This window comes from Pinus tabuliformis, chromosome J, assembly GCF_031772625.1.
Source record: "Pinus tabuliformis cultivar Carrire ecotype Pingquan chromosome J, CPIR1, whole genome shotgun sequence".
Taxonomy (NCBI): domain Eukaryota; kingdom Viridiplantae; phylum Streptophyta; class Pinopsida; order Pinales; family Pinaceae; genus Pinus; species Pinus tabuliformis.
The window spans coordinates 101,528,740-101,542,984 of record NC_142295.1 but is presented as its reverse complement, the minus strand read 5'-3'; the positions used below and the strand labels follow the sequence as shown (position 1 = coordinate 101,542,984).

The following is a 14,245-nucleotide window of genomic DNA, read 5'->3' as shown; positions in this document are numbered from 1 at the left end:
TACAGGAAACAAAATCAATCTGAAATATCAATAGATCCAAAGAAGTACTCCAAATTGAGCAAGGATGTTGACTCAATTGTTTGCAGAATTTCAGTATAGGGGAATTTAATAAGGTAAAATATTTATTATATTTGCAAAGAAACAAAGACATAAAGGAGGATACAATTTGTATACTCTTGTCTTCATTTAGGCATTCAATGGAAATGGGTGATTAAGGATGCAAGGCTCACTCCCACTGACCTCATTATTGGTTATGTAACTGCTTGAATGTGGAATGAAATAGAATGAATGCAGAAGTTGAGTTTCAAAGGAGCCATATCTAGACAAAGTTGTCATCTCTCTATTACCTGCGTGCTCTGGAAATAACAAAAATAAGTAGGCCTCTCCCTACTACGAGTTCAGTCCATTGCCTCTTGGGCTGGGTACTATCTCAAGAACCAAAACTGAATATTGAAGCTGCATATTCAGGGGTAACGTTGAAAAGTAAAAGCAGAATAACCAGGACCTAGTCTAGAGATCAAATCAAATTAAATATCAGTCCGCTTTTGCCAGATGATTGAACATGGAAGCTGCTGGTGCAAATTGCATATGACTGGGACGAGTTATAAAGGAAATAACACTGTTGGACATGGCCAATTAAAAGGATGATATGTATGATTGTACTCCCTAAAAGATTATAGACCTTGGTTAGATATGATGCAGATCTTACTTTGAGTCTTTACAGTCATTACAACACTCAATGTTGGTTCAACTTCAGATAGTTGATTGAGTCTTTGTGTTAAAATAATACAGTGAATTCAGAACAGCTGGATTGGAATAGCACTGAAAGCCAAGCCCAGACCTTGGAGAAAGATTTGAAGACTCCCTGATCTCTTAATAAGATAGGATCATGATAGGATCCTTTCATGGATTATTGATTACTGATGCTTATATCTAAGGATGAAGTTCTTCTAAAAACTATCATAAGATTTTAAAGAAAAATGGAGAATCATATATTCTGAACTTGATAAATACCTGATGGAATAAAGGTATGCCTACGACATTTGGTTTTAGGAGCAGTTTACCTCGAACATGGATGTCTTATCTCTTTAGTCTCAGAGGGAGTTGTCTGTTGAACTCTCCCAGCTAGTATAGGACATTCCTATTTATGGAAATGCACTGTCAGAATCATGGCATGTTTGATTATCTTCAAATTTAATGGATCTCATGATGAGCAGATTGCCAGATGGATATTCTGCACCTTATCAAAGGGAAAAGACTGATCATATTGTAGAACCATCTCTGGAAAGACAAGCTGAAGCATGTGGTCTCCCTGAGTGAGAGGGAGTAAGAAAAATTAAGTATCTTCCTTAACAAGTCGTGGTATCCTGAATTTGCAGGAATCAGAGGATTGCTAAGTACAACTAAGATCTCTGCTGCCAATATGACTAATTGCAAGTTAGCTGTTATATATCTATCTATCTATCTATATATATATATATATATATATATATATATATACACACACACACACCATTGTTTTAAAAAACGGCTGGCTTGGAACCGACTCGGTCGAGTTGGTCCGAGCCAGGCTTGAGATTTGCAACTCGGCCAACGAACTGGTTCAGCCGGCCGGGTTAATACCGAGCCGTCCGAGTTGTTACACAACTCGGCCAGCTTGGTATTAACCCGGCTGGCTCGGCCGAGTCCATATCAACTTGGCCGGGTTACGTAAAACGACCCGTGGACTTAAAAAAACGGCTTTTTTATTTTTATTTTTAATTTTTGCTGAGTGTGGGGGACTCCAAAGGGGTTTAGTAATTGGTTTGTTGGTCTTTGGGGTCCATTCCCCTCTCCCAAACCCTATTTAACCCACTCAACCCCTCTCATTCTCTCACAGCCATCTCATGCATTTGAGTGAGAATTTTAGTGAGAGTTTGTGAGGAGTTGTTGAGTTTGTTTTTGGAGCAGCAGTGAGGAGTCTTGGGCAAGCATTGTAGCTGGAGTGAGGAGCTTCTTGGGCAACCATTTGGAGCAGCATTGAGGAGTTGGTTTCTTGGAGCAAGCTTGAGGAGGCAGTTTGTGCCTGGAGGTATTTTTTTTTCACTTGTACAAATCTGTTTTTTCTTATTAAATTTTATGTGCAAATCTAGAAATCCTAAAGAGTGCTTTTTGTGAAAGAAATGAACATTGGTCAATTTTCTTTTTTCATTTTCAGATTGTTTGCTTTCATTTCCAAGTCAAAAAATGGCACCTAGAGTGAAAGATGCTGCTTGGGCATATGTTGAAATGGTTGAAAGTCAAATGCATTGCAAATTTTTCCATAGGAAAATTAAGGAAGGTCCTGGGGGCATTAATAGGCTGAAACAACACTTGGCGGGGATTAGAGGCCAAATCACTCCATGTACCTCACCAGAAATTGGGGAGATTAGGAAGGAATTGTTAGCCAACTTTGAGAAGTTTAAAGAAGATAAGGCTAGGCAAAAAGAGTTAGGCTGAAATTGGGAAGAAGAGGAATATACAAAAAATGATGGCTACTAACCCCATTTTGATTTTGAGGGTTCTTCCTCTATCCCTTGTACTGATGCATCCAACCCCTTCCGATATGTTCCTCCGTCTTTTGAGTCTATTCAAGAAAAGGGAAAGGGTAGAATGAAAAAGGGTGATACGAATATCAAAAGTTATTTCACTCCCTCCTCTCCATCATATGCACATGGTCTTCAAGCTAGAAGTCAAATGCAACCCACTTTAGATGACCATTGGAAGAAAGAATTGAGGGAGACTGCTTGTGATTACATAGCTAGATGGTGGTATGATGCTGATATTCCCTTCAATGCTTCTCGTTCACCATGTTATGAGCCTATGTTTGATGCCATACAAGTTGCTGGAAAAGGCTTCAATGGCCCTACTATGCATGAGATAAGGGGGTTATCGTTTGCAGAAATAAATTTCATCCATTAATGAGTATTTGAAAGATTTCAAGGACTCATGGGCAAGAACAGGATGTACCATCATGTCAGATGGATGGACTGATCAAAGAAACCGTACCATCATAAACTTTCTTATCTTCTGCCCACGGGGAACCATGTTTTTAAAATCAGTTGATGCATCTGGTAAGGTAAAAGATGGGCAATTGTTGTTTCAGCTATTGGATGAGGTTGTTGAGGAGGTGGGGGTGGCTAATGTTGTTCAAGTCATCACAGAGAATGCCTCTAACTATGTTCTTGCTGGTAAACTATTAGAGGAAAAACACAAGTTTGGGACTCCATGTGCTGCACATTGCATAGACCTCATGCTTGAGGATATTGGAAAATTAGATTGGGTCAAAAATACTGAAGATAATGCGAAAAGCATAACAAAATTTATCTACAATCATTCATGGATTTTGAGCCTCATGAGGAAACACACGGGGGGCAGGGATATTATTAGGCTTGCCATCACTAGATTTGCTACTCATTTTTTGACATTGCAATCTATGCTTTCAAAACATAGAAACTTGCAAAAGATTTTTTCCAGTGAAGAATGGAGTCAAAGCCAGTGGTCTCACAAGCTGGAAGGCAAAGAATTGAAAAAGAAAGTTAATGAAGAAATATTTTGGAGAAAGGCAGTAGAGATTGTCAAGTTTGTTGAGCCATTGGTTAAGGTGTTGCGGTTGGTGGATGGGGAAAGATTGGCTATGGGCTTCATTTATGAGGCTATGGATCAAGCAAAGGAGCAAATAAAGAGGGCATACAAGGATAAAGTGGTTAAGTATGGGCCCATTTGGGCAATCATTGATGAAAAATGGAAGAATCAACTCCATTGCCCTATACATGCAGCTGGGTATTTTTTGAACCCACGGTATCATTATAAAGCTAAGGAGACAGGAGCTTTGAGGGGGGAGGTTAGAGATGGACTGATTGACTGCATTGATCACATGATCCCATCGGAGTTTGATCAGCTGGAGGTACACCGATAGGTCACGACCTTCACCAATGCCTCAGGTACCTTTGGGAAGAACCTAGCAAAGATTGCAAGAGAAGCAGATGAGAAAGGTAAACAAAAATTTCAATTTTCAAATTCTTAATAGTTTTTTTAAATTTTGTTAAATCGTTTATAATTTGAAAGTTGGATATAATTTGTATTTTTGTTGAGCTAACTCATTACACTCCTATGTTTTTCGCAACATAGTGGTGGGAGGATTTTGGTAGCCATTGTCCTAAATTGCAGAAGTTTGCAATTCGTATTTTGAGTCAAACTTGCAGTGCTACTGGGTGTGAGCGCAATTGGTCTGTCTTTGAGAGGATTCGCACAAAGAAGAGAAGCTGTTTGGATAAAAAACGGTTAAATGATCTAGTCTATGTCCAATACAACCTCTAGCTTAGACGCAACCAATTGTTGAACAAAAGACCTGATTCAGATCCCATTGTGTTGGAAGACATTGATCCAACATCAGATTGGGTAGTGGAGAGTCATCCATCAGAGTTTGATTCTGATGAGGATCTTGATTTGGATTTACATAGGGAGGCAACACTCGAACATGATGTTCAGTGGAATGCAGATCCTAATCCACTTGTACCAGCCTCAACCTCATAGCCAGCAAGTCCTCCAGTTGCAGGCGCTTCCTCTGCCCAATCACGACAGAAGCGCAACCGCATATCTCCGTCTATCTTAGCTTGCATCTACTGCACAGCTTGCTAGTGCTACCACTTCTACAGTTGCAGTTGGAGATGATGATGAGTAGGAGTCATGGGGCCCCTTGTCTGACTCTGATGATGATACAAAGATTGATCCACATGATCTTGGCTCCTTTGGGAGTATCTACTAGCCAGTAGTACGGGTCACAGTTTACTTTTGTTGTAGAGGCCATTTTTAGCCTCCTTGGTTATGTGTTTTTGTTTTGATCATGTATGTATTGGATAATGCACTCGGTGCCATTTTGATATAATGGATATATTCATGAGTCTACTTTGATCATATGTTGTCTTCCATCTATATTCTAATGCTGTGTGTTTGGAAACATGAATGAAAATCTTTAAAATTATGTTTTTTTATAAAAAAATAAATATTTAATGTATTTTTTACAACGACCGAGTCATTGAAATCGAGCCGACCGAGTTGATACCGAGTCGGAGTTGGAGTTTTAAAACATTGATACACACACACACACATCTTTATGCTACTGGGTGGAGCAATAAGGTTCCCATTGATGATCCAGTCTGAAATAGCCCCCTTTTTTGGAAAATAGCTTGATCTTTGGTTAAATATTGAGCTTTGGGATCTACTGAAGGCTTGGGGTTCTTATTGAGCTATGAGCCACCATAGTGAGAGTGGTCCACCTTCCCATAGTGGTGTGCTGTGTGTAGGGTGAGTGGTTCATCTTCCCCTACTGTTGATGACATATGCATAGGATGAGTGGTTCACCTTCTCCTATGGCATATGAGCAGGATGAGTGGTTCACCTTCTCATGTGGGTACCCAGCGGGAGATGCATATAGGCATCTGTTGACATGTCGGTGGGACGTGGTTCATCCTCTCCCTACTCTTGGTGTTTTGCATGCTTGTAGGATGTGGCTCATCCTTTCCCTACATGTGGTTGTGATATTTGTTTGTAGGATGTGGTTCGTCCTTTCCTTACGTGTGATTGTGATGTATGATTGTAGGATGTGGTTTGTCCTTTCCCTACGTGTTGTGAGCAGGATGTGATATATTCTTTCCTTGCTATTGATTCAGTGTCATCCTACCATGTAGTTCGGGACGCATGGGAAGTACCTCTCATTTGGCCAATGAGTTGGGAAAAGTGGTTAGGGACCATAGCACTACCGATGGATGCATTGTGTATTGCCGTACTCCCCATGACTAGGATGCATGTTGTTTTTCAACTTGATTTGGGATCAACTCTGATTGAGGTTTTGCCTCTGGACCGAATTTTGTTAGTGGAGAGTGATAAGGTCTTGTGACTCACTCTTGATCAATTCTTCTTCATTATTACATCAGTGTTCAGCGGAGCAGAGACGGGATTCAGAGATGATTCATGGTGACATGATGGCATTATGATCAGTGACAGTGGTTGATGATTTGAGAGGTGGAATTCTCCTTAGTTGAGAGAGAGTGTTAAATTTGGCAACTAGGGCCGAATTCCACTTTGGTCTGCTCCTTTGAGGAAGATTATCGTGGCATTGAATTCCTCATTTTGAGAGGTTCAAAATCGACCTTAAGATCATCAAATTTGGATAAGGGAAAATATTTATTTACTTAAAAGAAATTCTACAAGACATGACCTTATCAAGGCAGGAAAATTGAAAATTTGAAATTCAAATTTTGCCTCCAAGTGTCAAGGTCAGCTTCACCTCCATAAGGACAAATTGTTATATATACAGGCATCCCTCATCCTCATTAGAGATCTGTCCAAAAAGGAGTCCGTTCATCTCTTGGGTAATCGCAGCTTAGAGAAGCAAGGAGGACGTGTTGTTTGGATCTGTTCTTTGGCACATTGGTCTCCCAAAAGTCCGAATTAGAAGCAGACAGCCTGCCGCAGGCTTGAGGAAAATTCTGGGTGATGTTTGGCATGGTTTCTGTGTTAAAGTCTCTCCAAGTGCTGGCCACATTCTCTGTATAAAACCACAGATTAGGACGCTGGTTGAAAGGTATGTTTTGGGGTCTCCTTGGGCATAATTTGTATGCTGGTTTGGGCTGGAAGGGATGCATGACCTTATCTGAGCTCTTTATCTCAGCCGCTATCAAGAAGAGTGGGCCGCAAAGCTTTCCATTTCTTGAAAGTATCAAATACATCAGATTTATTTCGAATACAATAAATCCAGGTTTTTCTGGTTGCATCATCAATAAAAGTAACATAATAACGAGAGCCACCAAGAGATGATACCTGAGCAGGTCCCCATACATCTGTATGCAGAAGCTCTAATTTTTCGCTCTTCTTTTCTTTCCCAACTCTAAGGAATCTGACTCCTGTTTTCCATAAACACAATTCTCACAGAAAGTTTAACCCTAGGTCATGAGCAGATCCTTGTTGATGTGAGTACAAGACTGCTGTAGGGTGCCTTGAAGAGGAGCCACAATACTAGATCACTGTTGAATGTTTTGGAAAGGACACCAAAGGGTGCAGCTCACTGGAAGAAGGTTGCTCAGTCACTGATAAGAACCCTAACCAGTCAGTAATCAGAACTGTTTTGAACAGTACAAGTCTATTTATCGTTGTACTCTCTCTCTGTTGAACATTCAAGCGTTTTCCCTATCTTGGGGTTTTTCCCTGGCTTGTGCCATATCCTTGTGTTCTTGGCTTGTCTTCTGCATTTAGCATTACTGTTCTTTCATCCATTACTGTCATATCTTATTGATGAATGTGAGTATTAATTAATGAAGTTAATTATGGGCTAATAAAGTAACTGTATCTTATTGATGAATGTGAGTATTAATTAATGAAGTTAATTATGGGCTAATAAAGTAACTGTCTTAAGCAAAGATCATGTTATCTCAATTTTAACAGGTTTCCTATAAATAGGACGATTCATTACCAGCTCGGTCCTGGATCCCACGTGAATTGTTTTTTGGCATTTCTGGGCGTTTTTGAGGGAAACAATGGGTTGTATCACCTTGAATATGCACTTGGACTCTTCTGCCCTGATGCTATCATTTTTTGATAATTTAACTAGAGAACGATAGACCTTAAAAGCCCTTTTTTAATGTATGCAGAAGGTAATAGTACTTAACATGACATTCTCTTGAAATTCTTCTTGTTATAAATGAGGTGCCTTCATAAGTATTATTGAATACATGAATTAATTGAATGGAACTTAATATTCAAATGTGATATATACCAATTTTGAAGGGTATTTGACATATTGTATCACACATTACATGTTGATGAGTACGCTTAAAGATTATCTAGAGATTGCTTATTATACATATGAGAATGCAGATAAGTCATCTTAAGGGCTTGCCATTTCAGTTTGACTACAGGTTTTTATAACCCTATAGGTCATCCCAGGTCTCTACTAGTGCTATTAGATCTGATCTGTTTGGTGCCTAATTAACTGTGTCAATAATTATTGACTTGGAAAAATTTATTCTTATCCTAGAAATTCAGTTTAAAGTGCACAGGAGAAATTGTGAACCACTTATGGTGGCAGCTTGCTCACTGTGTCAACTAATTATCCATGTTAACACTTGGGACCAGTGATTTAAAAGTTGGACCTGGAGGAGGATCAGGCCAGAACTGGCTAGTCAACCCATTTCTGAACTGGTTTACTAAAATATTATAATATTAACTATTATCTAGTCATTTACACATCTGAAACAAAATACACAAACATCGAGGCTTTAAATGGTCCCAGAGGCTTTTCATCTAGATTTTGCATCCCTGTTTCTTGGTGCTGGTGGGTTAAGACCAAGAATTGGCTGAACCGGCAGTTCCATAACAAATCAACATTGGGTCCAGATCAAGGGCTGGTACACTTTCTTGGAGGTTGAACTTTCAAACTGGTCAGTCATGTTTTATGTTTGGCCTGTTTTACAACACTGCTTGGGATGATGACTAATTAACATACGTTTTGTTTGTTTGCTAGTTCATTTGTGATCTAAGCCATCAAAATCACCCACGTATTGTGCCTGGCTTGGGCCACACCAACCCTTAGCATGGCTGGTTTTTTGGGGCTCTCCCCCTATTGCGAGTTTCAAAGCATGGCCGCCTTGCAGAATGAAACTCTCAAAATCCAATAATCCTAGCAGGGTTTGACAACTATTTAACTATTTAACAAAAAACGTTGAATGTTCAGAAAACATCTTATCTGAAACATCGATGAAAAAATCAGTGAACCACAACAAACATTAAAAATTACAAAATAAATTCATTTTTTTTTTCAAAATTTTAAACATGTAAAGCAAGAACAACTTCAGATGAAGCCTGAAAGCTGTCCAATCAAGGAATTAAAAGCGGAGAATCCAGGACTTGACCTATTTTTTACTTTTCTTTACTTTTCTCTTGGTATGAAATGGGAGGATAGATGACATCATAATATTTATGATATAAAGGTGGTTGAGGATGAACATCAATTTTTTTTAATGTTATTGCTTTATTTATTTTCTAACTTTTTTCGTGATGTCTTCTAGCCAATGTTACACTTACTGTGATAATACCACCAAATCAGGCATGATGGTATTATTGCTTGTATATATCAATGTTGCGAACATCTCGATAACATCCCGATTTTATCTTGAAATCATGATTTTTTGTCTTAGCCAATGTTTGATGATTTAATTATTCTTATTCTTATTATTATTATTTTGTTTGTTTGTTTCCGTTATCTTAATTTTGCCGATGTTTGACAATTTTTTATCGATATTTTCGCGATTTTTTTGTTTTGTTTTCCAGACCCTTGCCGATTTGATCCCGATGCCGATGTTCGCAACACTGGTATATATCAAGATAAGTTGACCATTTGAAATTACTACAATGATTTCAATATTTATTGCAATAATTTGGAAATCAATGCCTTGTCCATGTCAATATCACCTTAAACTTTAAGTCATGCTGACACAATGAGATGAGACATGGAGGACATAAAAATACAATTGTTCGACATGGGACACTGTGACCCTGGAAACATGATATATATATATATATTGCAAACATCGGTAGTAGGATAAAATCGGGAAGTCTCCAGAAAACCATAATATCGTAAAAATCGGCAAACATCGGCTAGGCCAAAAAATTGCGATAATAAGTTGACCTTTTGAAATTACTACAATGTTTTCAATATTTATTGCAATAATTTGGAAATTAATGCCTTGTCCATGTCAATATCACCTTAAAATTTAAGTCACCTGACACAATGAAATGAGACATGGAGGACATAAAAATCCAAGTGTTCGACATGCGACATGGTGACCCTGGAAACATGATATATATATATATATATATATATATATATATATATCTATATCTATATCTATATCTATATCTATATCTATATATATATATATATATATATATATATATATATTGCGAACATCGGTAGCAGGATAAAATCGGGAAGGGTCCAGAAAACCATAATATCATAAAAATCGGCAAACATCGGCTAGGCCAAAAAATTGCGATAAAATCGGGATGTTTGCAACGCTGATGCATATAAGTGCATTATTATTAGCTTGAAGGGTTAGCTCAATTGTTCGATTCTCTGTTAAAACACTTTGCTATTGAGAGGTCCTCTGGTTCAATTATTTCGATGCTCTCTGGGTCAGGCTCTGTGGTTGAGCCGACAGGAAGTGATTCTTTCAGGTGGATCTGCCTTGTACAAATATAGACAGATTCAAAACTCTTTAGAATTTAGAAACTAAAACATTTTCAATCTTACATGACCATGGTACAAATTCAGTCATACAACTAGTGCGTATAAACCTGATAGCACTAAGTTCAAAACTTCAATCCATCTCTGAATGTTTTTTTATTTCTTTGTGTGAGGGTCCATCTATTTTTCTTTGCAAAGAAAACCTCACTGGGTGAAAAACATAGATTTATAAAGTACTTCAGATGTTGTTACAACTTGTCTATGGTTTATGGCTGTTGTTCTGCTTTAACTTCTTTAGCTGGAACAGTGTGGTCTGAGAGCACAGTGTTGATGTCTGGGATGTTGAATATTGTTCTGGCAGATTTCATGGTTTTATGGAAATGTTTTTTTCTTGCTTTTGATGTTGGTAAGGGTTGCCTTTCTACTCTATTAATTTTTTACAGTACATATGTTATGAATGCTTACTGTGTGTATGCTTTGAATTTATTGTGCAGGCAAAGAAAGAGAAGGAAAAAGAAGAGAAAGAGAAGGAGAGAGAAAAACGGAAGGAAAAGGAGAAGGAGAAGGAGAAAGAGAAAGAGAAGGAGAAGGAAAGGGAGAAAGAGAGGGAGAAGGAAAAGGAGAAGGAGAAGGAGAAGGAGAAGGAAAAGAAGGATAAGGATAAAGAAAAAGAGCGTGACCGTGAGAAGGCAAAAGAGAGGTCTAGAAGGGATAAAGATTCTGTAAGTGACAATGTTGATGTGGTAAACAATCATGTTCAAAAGGAGGAACGAAGAAAAGATAGGGATAGAGAGAAGGAAAAAGACAGAAAACATAAGAGACGCCATGCTAGTACAACTGAGGATGTAAGCTCTGGGAAAGAAGAGAGAGAGGAGTCAAAAAAGTCTCGCAGGCATACTAGTGATCGGAAGAGGTCTTCACGAAAGGTGTGATTTCTGTGCTTCAGCATTTCTGTCACACATGTTTATATGATAGTAAATGTATGCAATTCACTGACTCACCTTACCTGTCATATATGTGAACCAGCATGGATATGAATCCGATTCAGATAGCGAGAACAGGCATAAGCGTCATCGGCGAGATCGAGATCGAGATGCATCACGTCGAAATGGTGCACTGGAGGAGCTTGAAGACGGAGAAGTCGGAGAGGATGGTGAAATTCGTTAGGCCTCTATCTTGAAATCATTATGTCTTGTCTAGAATTGGGTCTCTTTTTTAATTTAACCCATTGGTGGTTCATTAGCTTTAGAAGAGCTAGTTTTAACTTTTAGTGGGTCATTTTCCGATGGTCAGGGTCTATTTTTTGTTCATTTCTATGTACATTTTTTAACTGCCACATGCTTAAATGCGCACCTCTTTGTGCAACTTGAATATCTTTAGTATACTAATCTGTTAATGGAAATTATCAAAGTCTTCATCCAGGCAAAAAAGTAGTTTCTATTTGTGGTGGTTACTCTCTGTTTGGAAGTTACTCTTTTCTAACTTGGAAATGCTTTCTGCAAGTCTTTTCCCAGAACTTAGAAGTGCATGTTATCAAGTTGTTTATGTTTTCACCATGTGTAGTTCTATGGCCCTTTTATGTGTTGAGAAAAAACTTAATTTTTAGCTGAGCATTTGCTCTAGTTCATTGCACTGCAACCCACAACATTTCGGTTCATGAATTAACTTCAGAATGAGAGGGAATGTTCTCCCAATCTTTTTGACTGTTGTATCTACTATTGATCAGGTGCATGAAATGTTACGTGGGATTACACCTATGTTCTGTATTTGGTAAGTCGACTGCGATCTACTTACTTAAGGGTTTTGCTGTGTTGATAAATGTCACGTTGTAAGAGAATATCCATTGATCAACTTCCTTAGGTTCTTTATCTTCTTCATTTTATCCATTAATGCAATTACTTCCTAGACATTATTTTGTTGGGAAAATAAAGAGAGTTGCATGGAGAGTTTTCTCTTTGAGCATGTGTTTTTATCTTGGTGTCTGTTTGGATCTTGTATTTGTACATCATAACTTATTTTTGAATTTAATGACATCTTTATTTATATTCGAGTTTATGGCATACCATTTTGAGTATTTTGATATGAGTAGAACTTTATTCTTTATAAAACAGTTGTTACTTCAAAATAGGGCAGAGACAACATATCAGTGCGTGCTAGTAATGGATGGAGCAATGCCTTTCGCGTTATTTAGAGATGCATACATAAGCAGTTTCCACCCAAAACCAGGTAAGCATATTTTTAGGGAAGAATATAAACACTTAATTTTCTGCTCACTGTTTTCAATTCAAGATATAATTTATTGCTTCGAAACATTACAAGATTGCAATTACATCTGCTTACTGTTGTCATTTCTAACACTCCTATTTATTGCCTTAATGTAGTGTATTTTTCAGAGCAAGAATGTTCACATTTCATCTTTATTTGTTTGAGTGTAAATTTCATTTATTTTCTATACTGTTTAATTCTCTTATGGTGAGATTTATGGAAATTAGTGATATTAGACTCACTATAGCTGCTTTTACAAACCCATTTATGCCTTTCACATATTGGTTTCTGAGGTCATTCAAGAGCTACACCAAGAAGTCAATAAGAAGGCATCTTTGGAATTAAGTCAGCCATACAATATTACTAAGCAATGGAAAGTGTCTCCCTTGATATCTGGTCTATCATCTTTAGAATGGAGGAGGGTTATATGCTTGTTTGAGACACATTTTATGGATTTAAACATTCCGCTTTTGATTGCAGTTTTCATAGATAAACTACCATGCCTCCCTGATTGAGGAAGTCTGAAGATAATATAGCAATCAGCTTTCTCAAAGTTATTTTCTGTTCTTCCCAAGAATGAGGAATTAGAACTTTAGCAATCAGCTCGGATGTAGATACAGTTTGGGTAGCTTACAATGTACATTATCAAATGTGATTCAGAATACCTCTGTTGAGATATCTGAGAGGTGCAGTTATGTTGAGATTGGATGTTAGATGGTACTGGAAGGTAGTGATTTTCCTTCTGACTGTTAGATTTCCAAATAGGAAGGAACCTTCCAATGAAGATTTTTCTCTATCCTGAAAGAGAGTAGACTATTTCAGAGAGAGATCTTATCCTCAGTCCTAGCTGATATTACATCAGAAGCAAGCTAATTAAATTTGTTGTCTTGTATTAAAACGAAATTCATAAATTTCTGGAATTGGAAGATGTACGTCATTCCTTATAAAACATTTTTAATTATGAAGTATTTGCAGGGATTGTTCATCTGGGATTTCAAATATGAATTCGATGTTGTGATTATTTGTCAAAAGCAGTAGGAAATGTAGTCTCTGATCTGTTTGCCCATTTTAACGTCCTATACGGGATTTATAACAATGACTGCAAATGAGGACAGGAGAACAAAAGCTTCTCTAGGGAAATATTACAGCAGGCCATCACATCTCAGGACATCTGCATTCTCTTTTCACCTCTTATCGTCTTGTACCGAGCCCATGCAGTGCAGTGGATTTTCTATTCACTTGGTGAGCATTTAAGTTTTGATTGTTTCAATTAGGGACACTGTAGGGCGAAGGAAATAGTGTGATTCCCTTTATGGATAACGTCATTCTTCACTTTGGCCATGGAAGCAGTAAATGTATATTTAACACTTACTGGAGCATTTAAACAGAAGTTGAACATCAGAGGATGGGAAAAAAGGCTAAAATCTGGTTTACTCCCAATCTCCCATAGATGCCATCTATTTAGATTCTAGAAGATGAATTAAAGCATCTCACTCTGTAAGATTGCAGAGCGGATGGTGTGGCACATTTGTAGATAAAACGTGCAATTCCACAACTATAAAACAAAATTGTTATGACAGCTATTCTTCTTGCATGAATTTGTTTGTATAATTATGTTTCATTCATTTTATTAATGAATGCTTATCTGATGATCTAGAGTGTTGTTTTGACTTTGTTTACGAGTCTTTGTTTATTTGAAACCCTTTGTCTTTGTTGTCA

At 37.7% G+C, this 14,245-nt stretch overlaps 1 protein-coding gene across 6 annotated transcripts in view; it reads left to right on the top strand.

Moving 5' to 3' along the window:
• The window catches only part of PRP40A (pre-mRNA-processing protein 40A), a 39,049-nt gene extending 25,903 nt beyond the window's left edge, over positions 1 to 13,146 (top strand). Inside the window, exons 28-32 of one of the 6 annotated variants that reach the window (XR_016247695.1) lie at positions 10,756 to 11,187; positions 11,288 to 11,423; positions 11,988 to 12,031; positions 12,373 to 12,487; positions 13,007 to 13,146. Coding sequence is in view for 5 of the 6 variants with exons in the window: in XM_089377290.1 (XP_089233416.1) it covers positions 10,756 to 11,187; positions 11,288 to 11,423; positions 11,988 to 11,995 (576 nt within the window). In the remaining variant the exon portion in view is untranslated. Of the gene's footprint in view, positions 1 to 9,345; positions 9,424 to 10,755; positions 11,188 to 11,287; positions 11,572 to 11,987; positions 12,032 to 12,372; positions 12,488 to 13,006 lie in introns of those variants that run through there. The other 5 variants (XM_089377293.1, XM_089377292.1, XM_089377290.1 and 2 more) reach the window with 5 other exon arrangements.
• The last annotated feature ends 1,099 nt before the right edge of the window (positions 13,147 to 14,245 follow it).